Here is a 14,049-nt window from a genome sequence, read left to right on the forward strand (position 1 = left end):
TTAGAGGATGTCGGGCATGACAGCTGTGCAGGAGGGTTCGAGGGCCACAGAATTTGCTTACTTGTGCTCTTGGGGTGGGGGTTGTGGCTGCTGGACTTTGCTTGCTGCCTTCAAGAGTCCTCGGTGTCTGCCTCTATGGATGCTGCTGCTCTCTCATCAGGTGAAGTCAGAAGTGGTCAGGCTGGATTGCCTCGGTGCCATTGGCCAATCGGGATTATGTAAGGGCTCTGGCGGCAGTATGTACTCTACAGCTACCCAGGTAGTGCCCAGGTACATGTGTACCTGTTAAGCTGCCTCAGGACCCCTGTAAGTGCTGGCTTGCGGGTGGTTAGAAGCCACGCCTGGGATGGCAGGGGTCGAAGAGGCCCCACGAGTCTTGGCAAATGGGCGACGTATCCAGAGCTCTTGCTGTAGGGTAGTTCCAGGCTGTCCATCCACTTTCTGGGTGTTGTGAAGGCCAGCTACTAACAGTTGCGACAACTCTGTTTCTCCCACCTCACCAGCACTTAAAAGCGTCGGATTGGTGGCTGCCACATGACAACCAAGGCATAGCTGTCACTTTTACCGTTCCCTTCTGCCCGCGCACGTAGGCGCTTGTTGTTGTTCAAGATGAAGCTCGTCCTTTCTTTCCTTCTGCTGGCCCTGGCAGCTATTACGCAAGCTGCCAGCGCCACGGGCGACCGCCTTCTGAGCATCTGGGAGGATGTTGAGGACCAGAAGCTCTACTCCAAGTTCATAGGAGACCTGGAGAGTATGCACAAGCTCACACTACTCACAATAATCATAGGCGGCAAGCTTGCAATGGCTGACTCGGCTTCTCTGCAGGGCGAGGCTACAAGATCACACATGCGACTCCCAAACAGGAGGACCTGAGGCTGGAACACCTGGGCGAGAAGACCTTTGACCACCTCGTCATCTTCCCCACCAAGTCAAAGGGTGAGAACAAAGCTCGGCTCACCAGAAATACTACTATATACCACTGCAGCTGTACTGACACGCCCATGTCTTAGGCCTCGGCCCCAACCTGACCGCCCAGAAGATCCTCGACTTCGTCAACGCCGGCGGCAACGTCCTGCTTGCCCTGAGCGCCACCCAGCCCGTCGCCACCTCTCTGAATGCCCTCCTCCTCGAGTTGGACATCCACATCCCCGCCGAGCGAACCGGCCTGGTTGTTGACCACTTCAACTACGATGCCAAGTCGGCCGCCGACCTGCATGATGTCGTCCTCATGCCCACTCCTGGCGACTACCGAGACGACACCAAGAACTACTTCGGCAGCGGTGGCAAGAAAGACCTTATTGCTTTCCCCCGCGGTCTCGGCCACACCCTGGGCAATGGTCCCCTCCTGACCCCCATCCTGAGGGCACCCCGGACAGCCTACATCTACAACCAAAAGGAGCAGTCCGAGGTCGTTGACGACGTCTTTGCCGCCGGCGAGCAGCTGTCGCTTGTCTCTACCTTCCAAGCCCGCAACTCTGCCCGCTTCACCGTGGTTGGCTCCGCCGAGATGTTCCAGGACAAGTGGGTCGACGCCAAGGTCAAGCGCCCCGGCGACAGCGAGGCAGTCGAGGCTTGGAACCTGCAGTTCTCCCGACGCACAAGTGCCTGGACTTTCCACGAGATTGGCCACCTGCGCGTCAACCACGTCGAGCATCATCTGGCTGAGGAGGGCCCCCTGGCCAACGTTTCCAACCCTTCCATCTACCGTGTCAACAACAATGTCGTACGTAGTCATCTTCCTCCGACCCTTGCACGAATCTGCAGCAACTAATACGCTAGTTATCTAGACTTACGAGATCTCCATCTCCGAGTGGGTCTGGGACAGGTGGTGGGACTTCAAGGTCCCCGAGGGTGATGAGCTACAGCTCGAGTTCAGCATGCTGTCCGCCCTGCACCGTATCCCTATCAAGAAGATCAAGCGTGCCTCGTCCGAGACTGCGGGTATCTTCCGCGTGACCTTCAGGGTCCCCGACCACCACGGCGTCTACAACTTCATCACCAACTACAAGCGGCCCTTCCTGTCCAACATCGAGGAGAAGCACTCCGTGACCGTCCGCCACATGGCACACGACGAGTACCCCTACAGCTACGAGATCCCAGCCGCCTGGCCCTACCTGGCCAGCATTGGTGTCACCTGCGTGGGCTGGCTAGCCTTTGTCGCCATATGGATGTTCAACAAGCCTGCACAGCAGGCCGCCGACGCGAAGAAGAAGCAGTAGATGGGGTTTGCTGCAACGAGAAACCATCGTGAGGCCGCGAAATTATTTCAGCCATAGAAGTATTTGGCATCTTCGCAATTTTTAGGGTGGGTGGATCTGGAGACAATGGGTCCGGCTAGCATCCTGTGTGTACAATACCTCGGTATAAAGGTCCCGAATCGGGGCGGGCCTGGATTTACAAAAAGTCGAGGGGTTCAATAAATGAGCAGTTATGATTTGACTACCTATCGGGGCCATTCCTGTGACGGGTCTGAGCGCATGTCGAGTGTTGGCGAAGTCTGGAATCACAAACAGCGAACGGTAACCAACACAAATAAGAGCGATTCCTGCAGGCAGATAGTCAACCCAATATCATGGGCACCATGAAAGTTAGAGCGGTCATCCGAGCCCAAGGTTCAAACCGAGACATGGGCCGGTATATTTGGAGAAGAACCGAGGCTTCGTTAAGACGGCCCTACCACTCGGAGTGGGCCCTGAACAGGTACAGAAGTGGTTGTCTCGGGACTAATCGCCAGACATGGTCGCGTCTTATAGCAGGGCTGTGATTGATGGTTTATGACAAGGGAAAACAAAGGGATGGATGGGGTAGAAAACAACTTCATGTGCCCTCAGATTAGCTCTCTTGGGTTCTCAACGACAACCGTCGCCAGAAGACCCGCGCTTTGCAGGCGGGCCAGCGGCTTCTGCTGCCTGCAAATTTGGCTTTTTGGACCTTGAAGTCATCACCGGGCTGAAGTTGTTTGTAACGTAGTTGTCTCCCACCAGAGCCAACCGACTTGGAAGGCATCGCCATTCCGCAACACGTACCCGCCAATTGGGGGGGAAACGCCTTGCCGCATCCGATTGAAAACTATTTTTTTGTTTAACCGTCACAGGCGGCCGCCAAGAAGATGGAGCACATGCCTCTGGTCGATCTGCTAATTTGTCGTCATCGCGGCCTAGGCTGCCATGCCAATGGGGGTTGTAGAAGGGGGAGTTGGGGGTGACTTGGCAAGACAGGGTGGATGGAAGGAGACGGTGTGTTTTGTGTCTGCTCAGATCTCTGTTCTTTGTGGTCTTTGTCACATCGCATCGGCAAGCACGAGGGCAAACACCGAGGATCAACAAGTGGGAAAGCTCATCCCTGATTGATATCTTCATGGCAGGCTTCAGGGTGATTCTCACTCGAGAACGAGGGAGGCTATGAAGACAAGAATGAAGAGAACAGGATGAATGAGAAGCAATGCTGGAGTAGGTTGCCTCCAGGCTGATAGGCGGGACCGTATGGAGAGACCGCCCCAGCAACTCGATGCCGTCGTGGGAATACCTTGCACATGATATGCTCGTTTGAGGGCCATTCCATTCCGAGACGCTGACAGGGCGAGGGATCCTCCACGAGGCCTTCAGAGGGGGTCAAACCCCTCGGCTGATTGGAGTGATCCACAAGTTCTATTCTGTTGCAATTCGGTGCCTGGCCTGGCGAGTGGAATGCGGGCACTGAAGAACAAGACAAGAAAAGACAGAAGTACATGGTACAGATGGGTAAGTAGGCAAAGCGCTACCCGAACCTGGAGCCATGTATGTTTGTAGGCTGAGCCATCGCTGGACACTGTTGCAATAATCCAGCAAGACCAAGACGAACGAGGATTTCCAGATCGGAGAGATGGCAGCCCTGTTGAATGTTCGGCGAGGTAAAGGGAAGGGAAGGGAAGTGAAGTGGATGAAGGTGTGGCCTTAAATGACGCCGGCCGGGACGCGTTGCTAACGCGGCACAGGACGTGTGGGCTCGCTCGAGGCTGAAGGACGGCGCTAACGGGCACCCCACCTACTGACCTGGCTGCTCTCCGAATGGCCAGCAATTATTTACTCCACAGCAGCTTTGCAAGGCTGAGATGGAATGCATGCGACTGCCCGCCCTTCTTCCTGCAAGCCCACAGCCCACAGCCCACCACTCCCATTCCTACAGCCCATACACATAGACCGCCGACCGACCTCCCCGCCCATTATCTCCTCTCTTCACCATCCACACCCGGAGAGACTCTGAAGATGGTATGTCCCTACACAAACGAACCCTCCCCCCCCTCCCCACGCAATGCGAACAGGCTCCCCAGCTAACCAAACCCTCTCTCCACACAGGCGCGAAACTCAGAAAAAGCGCAGTCGATGCTCTTCCGCTTCCGCGAGGCCCAGGCCGCGGACCTAGGAATCATCGACGCCGGCCGGACGCGGCGGCCAAAGCTCATCACGGAGCAGGACTCGATCCCGAACTGCGAAAAGTGGCGCGGCCAGGTGCTCAAGGAGATCAGCCGCAAGGTCTCGCGCGTGCAGGACCCCGCCCTGAGCGACTACCAGATCCGCGACGTCAACGACGAGATCAACAAGCTCATGCGCGAGAAGTACATGTGGGAGGTGCAGATCCGGAACCTGGGCGGGCCCAACTACATGAGGGGCGGCGGCGGCGGCGGCAAGATGTACGACGAGCAGGGGAGGGAGATCCCGGGCGTGGGGAACAAGGGGTACAAGTACTTTGGCCGGGCGAGGGAGCTGCCCGGCGTCAAGGAGCTGTTCGAGGCCGCGGCGAAGGCGAGGTCCGACGCCCGGGGCGACGGCGACAGGCCGCTCGAGGCGAGGGACGACCTGCGCAAGGCCGTCGACGCCGCCTACTACGGCTACGCCCCCGACGAGGAGGACGACGAGCTGCTGGCCTACGAGCAGGCCAAGGAGGCCGCGGCCTTTGAGAACCTGGCCAAGACGGGCAAGAAGGATGTGCCGCCGGACTGGGAGCCGCTACCTGGTGACGCCGGCGACGGGAGGGGCTGGGAGCTCCCGACCGTAGACGAGGTGCAGGAGGAACTGATAGATCGCAGGAGGAGAAAACTGCTCGATCAGTTCTGACAAGGCCTTTAGGAGGAGGCCTCTAGGTATTCGGTGCTCATTTTCACCTTACAATTTGCATTTTCCGGAGTCGGTGGTTCTCAGGGTCAATGAATTTCTAAATTACCATTTCCAAAATCACGATGCTAATGTACGTACTCCATTCTGTGTGTCAAGATATACGACCATGTCCCATACGCCGTGTCCTCCCCCAGTGTACACAATTCTCCGAGTATTGCGACCGTAAATAAAAACTTGGCGGGCTCTCCGGCGCTTAGCACTTATCGTCCCAATTCTCCTTGACCCACTTGGCCAGCATGTCCGTGAAGGGAGCCTCGTCCCACAGTTGGACATGCGTCTCGTTGTAATCGCCGCCACTGAACTTCAAAGCCATCAGGACCCAGGGCGTGATAAAGTCAGTAAACACCAGGTCCACTGTCTCTGGTGCGCCTTCTGGCGGCATACCAATATCAGCTTGGATGCAGTTTGGCTGTGTGTAGAAGTTGATTGGGGCGTGCACGGCATCGTCGCCATCAGTCCCAACGTCGTCCTTTGTCGTGTACCCACTCACAAGGTCCGGCTCGTCTGTGGCGTCACCCAACGGCTTCTGTCCATCGCCATACAGCATACTTTGCGCAGCGGCCGGGCTCGGGTAGACGATGTCCTCGGTGATGTGCCACTGCTCGGGGGGGCCCATCATCCTCGAGTCGAAGGCGGGCTGGTCGAGGATCTGACCCTGGTTGTTCAACAGGGGCAGCACCTTCTTTGCGATAGTGTAAGGCACTTCGGGTATATATGTCATCTTGCTTTGGAATGGAGAGACGATGTAGGTGGTGTCAAGGGTAAAAGGGCCCTTGAAAATGTCGAAACGGATTGCTCCCGTGTTGATGATAGCAAGCCTTGGGATGTCTTTCCGTGACTCTTTCACGATAATGTCAGGCAGTACCTGTTGGTCAAGCAACGTGAAGACGCTATCGTTGCTGGGATATTTTGTCCTAGCCATCCAGTAGTCCTGAGGCGCGCAGCCAAACTTCTGGTCCAGGTCCAGAGCCGTCCGGGCCTTGGCGATCTGCTTGCTAACATTGCGTCCATGGACTGTGGGGAATGTGGACTCGTTCAGCCCCGTGTGGTGGTAGAGGCCCAGGAGGTTGTTGTCGATGTACCTCCTGCTGAAAGACACGGCGGTCGTCTCCACATCCTTTGACTTCTTTGCAATACCGTCGATGGACATCCACCCGATGGTCTCAAAGTACCTCCCACTCGCGATTCCAAAAGTCTTGGCGTCCAAGGTGATGGCGTCGCGGACATGGGCGTGGCCAGCGAAGAAGGCGATTGGTGTGAACCAGTTTTGCTTCCTAATCTCGCTGTATATCTTTTTGATCTCGTCCATGCGCAGGCCGATGTGCCCGATGACGACAAAGACATCAGGCTTCTCCCTTATGGCGGTCTGGAACCACTCCTCCTTGATGGTCTTGGAAACGGGCTGGACGATGGAGTTGTTGGCGTTGCCTGTGAAGTCGAACAGGAAGCCAAAGGCCACGACGGTTAGGTTCTGGTTCTTGGTCTGGAACTTCTTGTACCTCGGCGCCATGGGCACGGCGTGGCCGGTATTTGGGTCGAGGTAGTCCAGGTTGGAGGCCAGATAGGTGTCCTTGAAGTTGGGCACGGTCTGGTTCCATTCACGGGCGACGGTATCATGCAGGTAGAGCTCGTGATTGCCGGTACAGATGATATCGACGTCCTGTTCTTTGAATATGTCATATGTGTACTGCCCCTTGGGCCGGGAGGCGTCGTACAGGCCGTTGCCCTCGACGCGATCGCCGGTATCGACAACAAGCAGGTCGACGCCCTGCTCGTCGGCCTTGTTCCGCATGTGATGGGCGAAGGAGACATAGTCGCCCCAGTCGGCCGAGTATTGGGACTCTTGCAGGTGGCCGCCGTGCCAGCCATGGGTATCTGTGGTGTGCAGGAAGTTGAGCTGTGCCCATTGGAGGTCGCGCATGGGGGCGGCGACGGGCTTCGCAGCGCTGGGCTGCATGGCGTGGGCGGCAGCCGCGAGCAGGCCGCCAGCGAGGAGGGTGCTGGATATCATGTTGGGCGTTTGGGCGTCTGCAGCTGCACGCCGCTGTGGGGTGTGGGTGCGGTGGGAGGCGTTGGAAGACGGGTGAAGCTGTTTGTTATGCTTCCGCGTTCAAGCACGTGTCTGGTCATCCATGGTCCCAGCAGTGGTCAGCCAGACCTGAATCAGTCAAAGGGGAGATGTTGAAGCATGGACGGCAGCAGGAGGTGGCATTGGGGGGGGGGGTTGGCATGACGCACGCGGGGCCCATGTCGGCCGATAAGAGCTCTTGGAGGGCGGCCGTGTGACCTGAGCACCACAGCATGCGGTTCCTGGGCCTGCCTGCACCAACATGCGTAGTGCCCGCAGCCAGTCAACAGTCGGGCCAGTGGGCGGTTGATACCCCTGCAGGCGGGCAGGCACCTCTCTGCCCAGGGCACCAGGGCAAGGGGCTTGCAAGGGGCACCAGGGCCACCCCCTCGCACGAGTGCTCTTGTGACCTGACGGCAGGACGGGGAAGTGCCGTGCCCTGGTACACAGTGGTGTACTATGTGGTAGCAGCGGCTGGAAGGCCTGGCAGTCAGGCTGTCTGGACAGCAATTCCCATCTTTCCCATGAGGGACCGAAACGCCATTCATCAGCCCGCGCCCAGGCCCAGCCGGCTGGCCACTCATACCTGGCAGATGCAGCAGCGTCCGTCCCCACAGCCCGCCAGCCTAACCAGGTTGGCGCTAGGCCAGCTGCAACGTGATGGACCCTTGATGTAAATATGTAATAAGGGTCCTTCCTGTCAGGCCTGTCTGCGGTCCGGGGTAAGACCTCCGCCCGCCTACACTGCAACTGCACATACCTGTGGTAGACCTTTTGCCACCCAACGCTAGCGGGACGCTGATGGGCTTGCAAAAGTCGACAGACAGTCTAGAGATTCTAGACCCTTTCGATTTGCCATCGAGGATTTGCCATCAAGCCTTTGCCTCTTGGTCCTGGCATTTCCCCAAAGGCATTTTGGCCCAACTGAACCGACTGATCAGCCTGTCAGCCTGGTGGTACGGAGTACTTCAAGTCCGTCCAAAGTCTGATTGATCTAACTACTATTACTCTAACTACTCTGACCACTCCGTAATCCTCCTCTCCCCCTTCTTTTCTCGATCTCTCACCTTCTGCCCGATCTCTACCTCCCTTCCCCAGCAAATTGATCGTGACCTTTGAGTCCCCCCATCTGCTCCTCCACCAGATCTGCCGAGGTGAGGTACACCAACCAGGCTTGCCAGGTCCTTCAAGGGGCCCCCACAATCCCAGCATACGCGCACGACGCCTGTCGGTCGGCTCGTGCCGCGCCAGTTTGACTTGAGGCCGTGGTTGAGTGAGCCCCGGAGCCGCACGCCCCCTTCATGAGCCACATACATATATGTCTTCATTCCCCCTACCAATCCGCCCAGCCGCCCCGCCACAGCAGCAGCAGCAGCAGGATCAGGAACAACAGCCACAGCCCGAGCCCCCACCGCCCGCAGCTGTCGGCTCTGATCCGCTGCCCTCCATCGACGAAGAGGGGCCTGCCCCGGTCTCCCCCCGCCCCGCCGCCGTCGAGAGTGTCATATCACAAGTCGCAAGATGGGTCGATACCACCTCGGGCATACGGCCCACAGAGAACCACCAGTTCTGGATCAGTGACTCAAATATAGCTGAGAACCTCTTCACCGTGAGTACTCTATATATTGTATTGTGTTGCACTATGACTTGGTGCCCCACGTCACTTAAAAGAACAAAAGAAGAAAAAGAAAAGAAAAAGGCTATCACGTGCCCCCTGCGCCAGCTGCAGTCCTCATTGCTGACAATCGATCCAGATCCATCGGAGCACAAAACACCTGCTGGACTTCACCAGCTCCATAATAGGCAATCATGAGTCCTTCATGGGGCAGCGTCCCATCCCAGTAATGAGCGACGGCGACATCCTGTTCATGACCCAGCTGTCCAGCGACATCTCCCGCGGCGTCGGCAGCATCTCCGCCATCAGGCATCACGGCCTGCGCGCCGCGAGGAAGCGCAAGACCCGCCCCGACGCCAACCAGCGCGACGACGCCTTCAAGCGCCTGCACTCGGGCTCCAAGTCCCTGCGTCACCACCACTCGCACCATCACCACGACCATCACCGCACCCACCCGCACCGCGCGCCGAGCAGCAACAGCGAGGCCGACGCCGCCTTGTCCTGTTGGAAGTGCGGCCGCACCGACACCCCGGAGTGGCGCAAGGGGCCCGACGGTGAGATCCTGTGTAACGCCTGCGGCCTGGTCTACGCGAAGCAAAAGCGCAAGGGCAAGAGCAAAGCTACCCATCACTCGCATCATTCACACTCCGGGCCAACATGAGAAGACCAGGCAGGCGTCAGGACGTCGCCATTGCCAGAAGTCTGCGAGCCAAAAATCTTGTCACCATGTTGGCCCTTCGTTTTTTTTTTTTTTTGTTGTTTTTCCCCGATCCCCACGGCGCGGCATGTCTCACTTTATCCACAGCCACAGAGGCTAGGGCGTCAAAGACAGAACGGGCTGGAGACATTGGTTGTTTTCACATACATACATGAACGTCATATTTTTTTCACGTTTTCTTTTCCTCTTTTTCACTCTTGTTCCCGCATAAACTCATCACAGAGAGAGGGCCGTGTCGTAACGACCCATCAAGTACAGTTACAGAAACAGAAACACACGAGACAGAGGCAGGGAGAACCACCCGAAGTAGGGCTCGTACATATAACGGAAAGGACAGGCGTTTCTAGGAGTTGAGAAGCTGGCTCGGGGACAAAAGAGCTGCTGTGCTAATGTGGTCGTGCTTTTGTGCCACGCCGGACAAATATCCCCTGAGCCCTCAAAAACCAGAGGTGCTGTTGAAGCTTGTTGCAGTCATTGTCCAGCGCAGATTCAAATGCCAGATTCTCCGCTGACCACGTATTGTTACTCGACGCCGGCTCTGATACTAGCAAGTGCTGTAGCACTACGTCCTTGACGACACACTCTTCAAGTGGGTAATGTTTGAATAAAGGAGCGTGTTCGTATGCCCTCGACTTGTCTTGCTATTTCTGCTACCAGGGTTAAGCCACCGATAAACACATGAATATGGGTAGGCCGGCATTGAAGCGACTTAACACTGCTTTCCAACCTGGCCCTCCAGCCCCTAGGTGCTTCCTCAAAAGCCATATCACGGCCAGGTCCTCCACTTAATACATGTAGGCTCACACCAATATAATCTGTTCACTCTAAACGTTCGGCAGGCTACGTCGAGACCATCATCTCAGCAGGCCTCAAATAAATGCGGCTCCATCGCCATCACTAATTCCCTGTCTCCTGCGGCTGCTGAGGAAGAGATCCACCATCGCCTTGCTACCCCTGAAATGGCCTTTCGTGTGCGGGGAATGCTTGTGCCCATCATCGTGATGAGGCACTTGGTTCTCTTTCTCCATAAGCTGGCCGTCCAGTTGGTGGTGGCCAAGGGACCCAAATTGGCGCTCAAATACACCAGTGAACCCTGGAGTGGATGCCGCCGACATGGCATCTGGCGCCAGCTTACTTTCTGGCTTCCGCATCAGCCGAATCGTGGAAGAGGCTGGCGGCTGCGGCGATCCCGTCTGCGGTTCCCCGATTCTGCTGTTACTCTTGAGGCCAGCAAGAGATTGGCTTTGTCTGACAGCTTGTCCCCGAAGAGGTGTTCGCGGCTCGGCGGCCGGCTTGTTCCAGCTTGGTCTCGTCTCCTCCGCGGGTGATTCTGGCGGCCTTGACGCGGCTTCGCCAAAGACATTTGAAACTTCGCCATCACGAGATGACGACGCCGGAATACTGTGCCCCACGGCAAGATGAAACTGGCTTTTGCGTAGGTCAGCTGCAGGCGGCGTGGATGCACGCATGACTGAGCGCTGCTGAGGGCTAAGCTTGACCACATTCGAATCAATGGCACTCAGAGGTGTTGTCGAGCTGGTTGGAATACGGACAATAGGTTTTGAATTTTGTTCATCCTCTTCATTAGTGTCCGTCTGAGCAGCTTCTCGAACATGCCCATGCCCAAGAGATCTCGGCATGGTCGGGATCCTGTACTCGACCTCTGGTGATTGTCCGCTTACCCTGGTGGGAGAAGACTCCAGCTTGGCAATGTCCGCAGAAAGCCATGTCTTCCATCCCAATGAGCTTGCTGTGGAAACCTGGCGCTCTCCTGTGGGCCGATACGTTGGTGTACTCTGTAAGACAGTTGCTTCTTCCCGTGAGTCCGACATGTTGGGATGCTGCGAACCATGACCCCCTTGACTCACATTCGTCTTGTGGATGAGGGTATCCGACGAGTAATTGCTCTCGGAGTAAGCTACCTTGGCGGTCGCATCAAGTTTCTTCCCCAGTGCAGTCGTCTCAACATCCCCCTCGGCGGTGTCTTGACAGCGACCTTGTTCCCTCTCGGCACGCATGGCTTGCTGAAGCGATCGTCTGTAGGGGCTGGTTGTACGAAACAAATGAGATGTTGGGCTTCCGAAAAAAGCAGAGCCTCGGTCAATGATGGTGCTTGCAACTTCGGACCGTTGCCCTTGCGGGGTGAGGTGGATTGGAGGAGACAGGCTCCAGCGATCATCCGAGATCCTTTGCGTGATTCTGTGATTCGTCGAAGCCGACCCTTCCGAATCGGCCCCTTCGCACCTAGGATGGTCCTCTGCTTCTCTTCCCGAGGTGGGGACTATTCTTCGTGGGACATATGCTTCGGTTGAGGCGACGGTGTCACCGTTGTCGCTGCTACGATCGCTGCTTGAAGGTGATAGTGTGCGGAAAGGGTCTGATCCGTCGCTTGACTTCCGCTGTTGCTCCACAATCCCGGCGAGTTGCTTGGTTTCGTTCATTTTCTTTATCAGGGCTGAGTAGACGCGCTGACTGTCCACTGTCGCTCCAGGGGGCAGGCCCTGAAGAGCTGGAGGAGCAGCCAGCTCTTCTTGGGATGTGATGGTCTGAAGCCCAATCATTGGACATCCTGATGGCGGCGAAAAATTCCGCATACCATGTTCGTTGATCATCCAGAGTCGCTGCTTCTCCCACTCCTCTGTGCCCTCTTCCGTGCGGCGTGCGATGACAGTATCTGTGTCCGTACTGGCCCAACTTGTCACCCGCGACTTTTCATCCGGGTCCTGTCCAGTCGTGCTTCTGCCACTATCTATGCTTCCCCTCCGCGAATGTAGTCGTTCGTGAGAGGGAACCGCATGTAGGAAAGGGATTCGAGTCGAGACTTTCGACAGAGAGCTCCGCTCACGGTAATGCTCCTGCTCGGGCAGGGTAGCCACCCAAGGATTCTCATCACATACCTCGGACACATGTGTCCTCTGGGCCTCGATCTGCTGTGCTGGTAGCCCAGCTCCCTCTTCGCTCTTGTTGATGAAGAGATTCTTGAGCCTTGTTTTGAGTGAGGTGGAGACTTTGCGAGCTCTATTTCTCAAACTTCCGGATCGGCTTCGGCCCAAGCTTGCACTTGCCCCTCCAGAAGGTAGTTCAGTGTCTGCACTACTACCTCTCAATGTCTTTGGGAGTGACTGTTGATTTTCTCCACATCTGGATCCAAACACCCTTGAGGGCTTGGATATCATGTGAGAAGATGAGGGGTCTTGTGCGTCGAAGGGTGGAGACGACGAGCCACCGATGGGTTTATTGATGCTTGATCTCTTCTCTGAGCGACTTCGCCGGGGCTTCAAAAAACTCATCGACTTAGCTGCTCTCAAATTTGGTGTTGCTGGTATGGAAATGTTGTCCCTCCTTCTCAGGAATTGGGGCCGAGGGAACAGTGTTCCAGACACAATCTGCTTGTGTTGTGCCGTCGACTTCGTGTTTTGGGGTGATACTCCCTGGGTTTTCCCGGATCTCCCATCGACACTCCCTCTCATGGTAGCTCTCATCGTGTGAGTGGAACGCGTCTTGCGGATGCGCCGGTAGGACGAAGGCATGGATGCAATGTCATCCTCCGGTGTGTACTTCTCATAGTCTGGAGTCAACGCCTGAAGACAAGCCTGGCTCAGCCCGAGTTTTACAGCCTCCGGTGTCATTAATGTCTTGCCAACGGACGAGGTGCGATCGGGCAGTGGCATGTTTCCGGCATCGCGAAGTACTGGACGCTGTACGTAGCTGATGCTTTGAGTGCTCTGGGATCGGTGAATAGGGCGACGAGCCGGTATCTCCGGTGGGCCAGGGGCAGCTGCGCGCATGCTGGCATGAGACGGGCGTGTCTGGAGACGAGTCTCGGGGCCAATGAAGCGAACGCTCTGTCTCCGCTCAAGACCCGTTCTGCCGTGTGCGTTGCGAAGACTTGCTGTGCTGCCACACCGCGACAGTCCAGCGGGGCTCGTATTCTCCTTGTTGCTTCCCGTCGGCTGGGGAGGGAACAGGGCCCTTTCAGCAGACTGGCGGGTGAGGGCTCTGGAGAAAGCCTCCATTGCCGCAGTCTGTGCGTCCCTCTGAGCTACTACAGAGTCAATGTGCTCGAGATGGACGCCGCGAACCGAGGCTATTGATTTGCGGCGATGAAGGTCCGACTTGGAGTTGATATTATGTCTGCGAAGCATTGATCAGAAGGCCTTGGTGACTTTCATGGGTCAAATGTATGAGGGTACGCGATCAGGGGCAAGTAACAGCAGAGATATTCGATTAGACAAGTTGAGGTTTTGCAGCGATGGCAATTTCGAGGATTGATGCCAAGGTCGTTGTTCACGGCAAGGAAAATCCGGTGATAGATAACTAAAACGTCAAAGCTCGGAATGTGACTTGTGATTCGAAAATAGCCATGTGTTGTCAGGCGGTGATGCAACATGGTCAGGGTCATCAGCATACACGATAAAAGATTGGAAGTGACTTCCGTGAGGTGATTCCTGCCTGAGGAATCTCGCACTGGGAAGGAGCAGCCTGTACTTGTGAG

At 56.5% G+C, this 14,049-nt stretch overlaps 5 protein-coding genes across 5 annotated transcripts; 3 read left to right on the forward strand and 2 right to left on the reverse strand.

Moving 5' to 3' along the window:
- The first annotated feature begins 386 nt into the window (after positions 1-386).
- On the forward strand, positions 387-3,900 carry KVR01_002945 (dolichyl-diphosphooligosaccharide-protein glycotransferase). The gene is made up of 4 exons (XM_044788261.1): positions 387-751; positions 826-936; positions 1,011-1,723; positions 1,788-3,900. The coding sequence occupies exons 1-4, from the start codon at positions 610-612 to the stop codon at positions 2,217-2,219; spliced, it is 1,398 nt and encodes a 465-aa protein (XP_044647960.1). The 5' UTR covers positions 387-609; the 3' UTR covers positions 2,220-3,900.
- Positions 3,901-4,074: 174 nt separating this feature from the next.
- KVR01_003930 (uncharacterized protein) lies at positions 4,075-7,686 on the forward strand. The gene is made up of 2 exons (XM_044792652.1): positions 4,075-4,247; positions 4,335-7,686. Exons 1-2 carry the CDS (start codon positions 4,245-4,247, stop codon positions 5,091-5,093), a joined length of 762 nt encoding a protein of 253 aa, XP_044648945.1. The 5' UTR covers positions 4,075-4,244; the 3' UTR covers positions 5,094-7,686.
- KVR01_003357 (uncharacterized protein) lies at positions 5,347-7,164 on the reverse strand (the record flags this gene model as incomplete). Its single annotated transcript, XM_044782334.1, has 1 exon — positions 5,347-7,164. One exon carries the CDS (start codon positions 7,162-7,164, stop codon positions 5,347-5,349), a length of 1,818 nt encoding a protein of 605 aa, XP_044648372.1.
- A 295-nt stretch (positions 7,687-7,981) lies between the features above and the next one.
- On the forward strand, positions 7,982-10,252 carry KVR01_003815 (uncharacterized protein). Its single transcript, XM_044781916.1, has 2 exons — positions 7,982-8,830; positions 8,976-10,252. The coding sequence occupies exons 1-2, from the start codon at positions 8,540-8,542 to the stop codon at positions 9,495-9,497; spliced, it is 813 nt and encodes a 270-aa protein (XP_044648830.1). The 5' UTR covers positions 7,982-8,539; the 3' UTR covers positions 9,498-10,252.
- Positions 10,253-10,423: 171 nt separating this feature from the next.
- KVR01_002527 (uncharacterized protein) lies at positions 10,424-13,699 on the reverse strand (the record flags this gene model as incomplete). The annotated part of the gene is made up of 1 exon (XM_044784056.1): positions 10,424-13,699. The coding sequence occupies one exon, from the start codon at positions 13,697-13,699 to the stop codon at positions 10,424-10,426; it is 3,276 nt and encodes a 1,091-aa protein (XP_044647542.1).
- Positions 13,700-14,049: the final 350 nt, after the last annotated feature.

This window comes from Diaporthe batatas (genome assembly GCF_019321695.1).
Source record: "Diaporthe batatas strain CRI 302-4 chromosome Unknown Contig00003, whole genome shotgun sequence".
Lineage (NCBI taxonomy): Eukaryota > Fungi > Ascomycota > Sordariomycetes > Diaporthales > Diaporthaceae > Diaporthe > Diaporthe batatas.

Bases quoted from the DNA above. Each gene is read 5' to 3' on its own strand.
- KVR01_002945 (XM_044788261.1), top strand. From the start codon at position 610: ATGAAGCTCGTCCTTTCTTTCCTTCTGCTGGCCCTGGCAGCTATTACG. The intron at 752-825 runs GTATGCACAAGC...GCTTCTCTGCAG, and splicing joins GTTCATAGGAGACCTGGAGA to GGCGAGGCTACAAGATCACA. The intron at 1,724-1,787 runs GTACGTAGTCAT...CTAGTTATCTAG, and splicing joins ACCGTGTCAACAACAATGTC to ACTTACGAGATCTCCATCTC.
- KVR01_003815 (XM_044781916.1), top strand. From the start codon at position 8,540: ATGTCTTCATTCCCCCTACCAATCCGCCCAGCCGCCCCGCCACAGCAG. The intron at 8,831-8,975 runs GTGAGTACTCTA...CAATCGATCCAG, and splicing joins TAGCTGAGAACCTCTTCACC to ATCCATCGGAGCACAAAACA.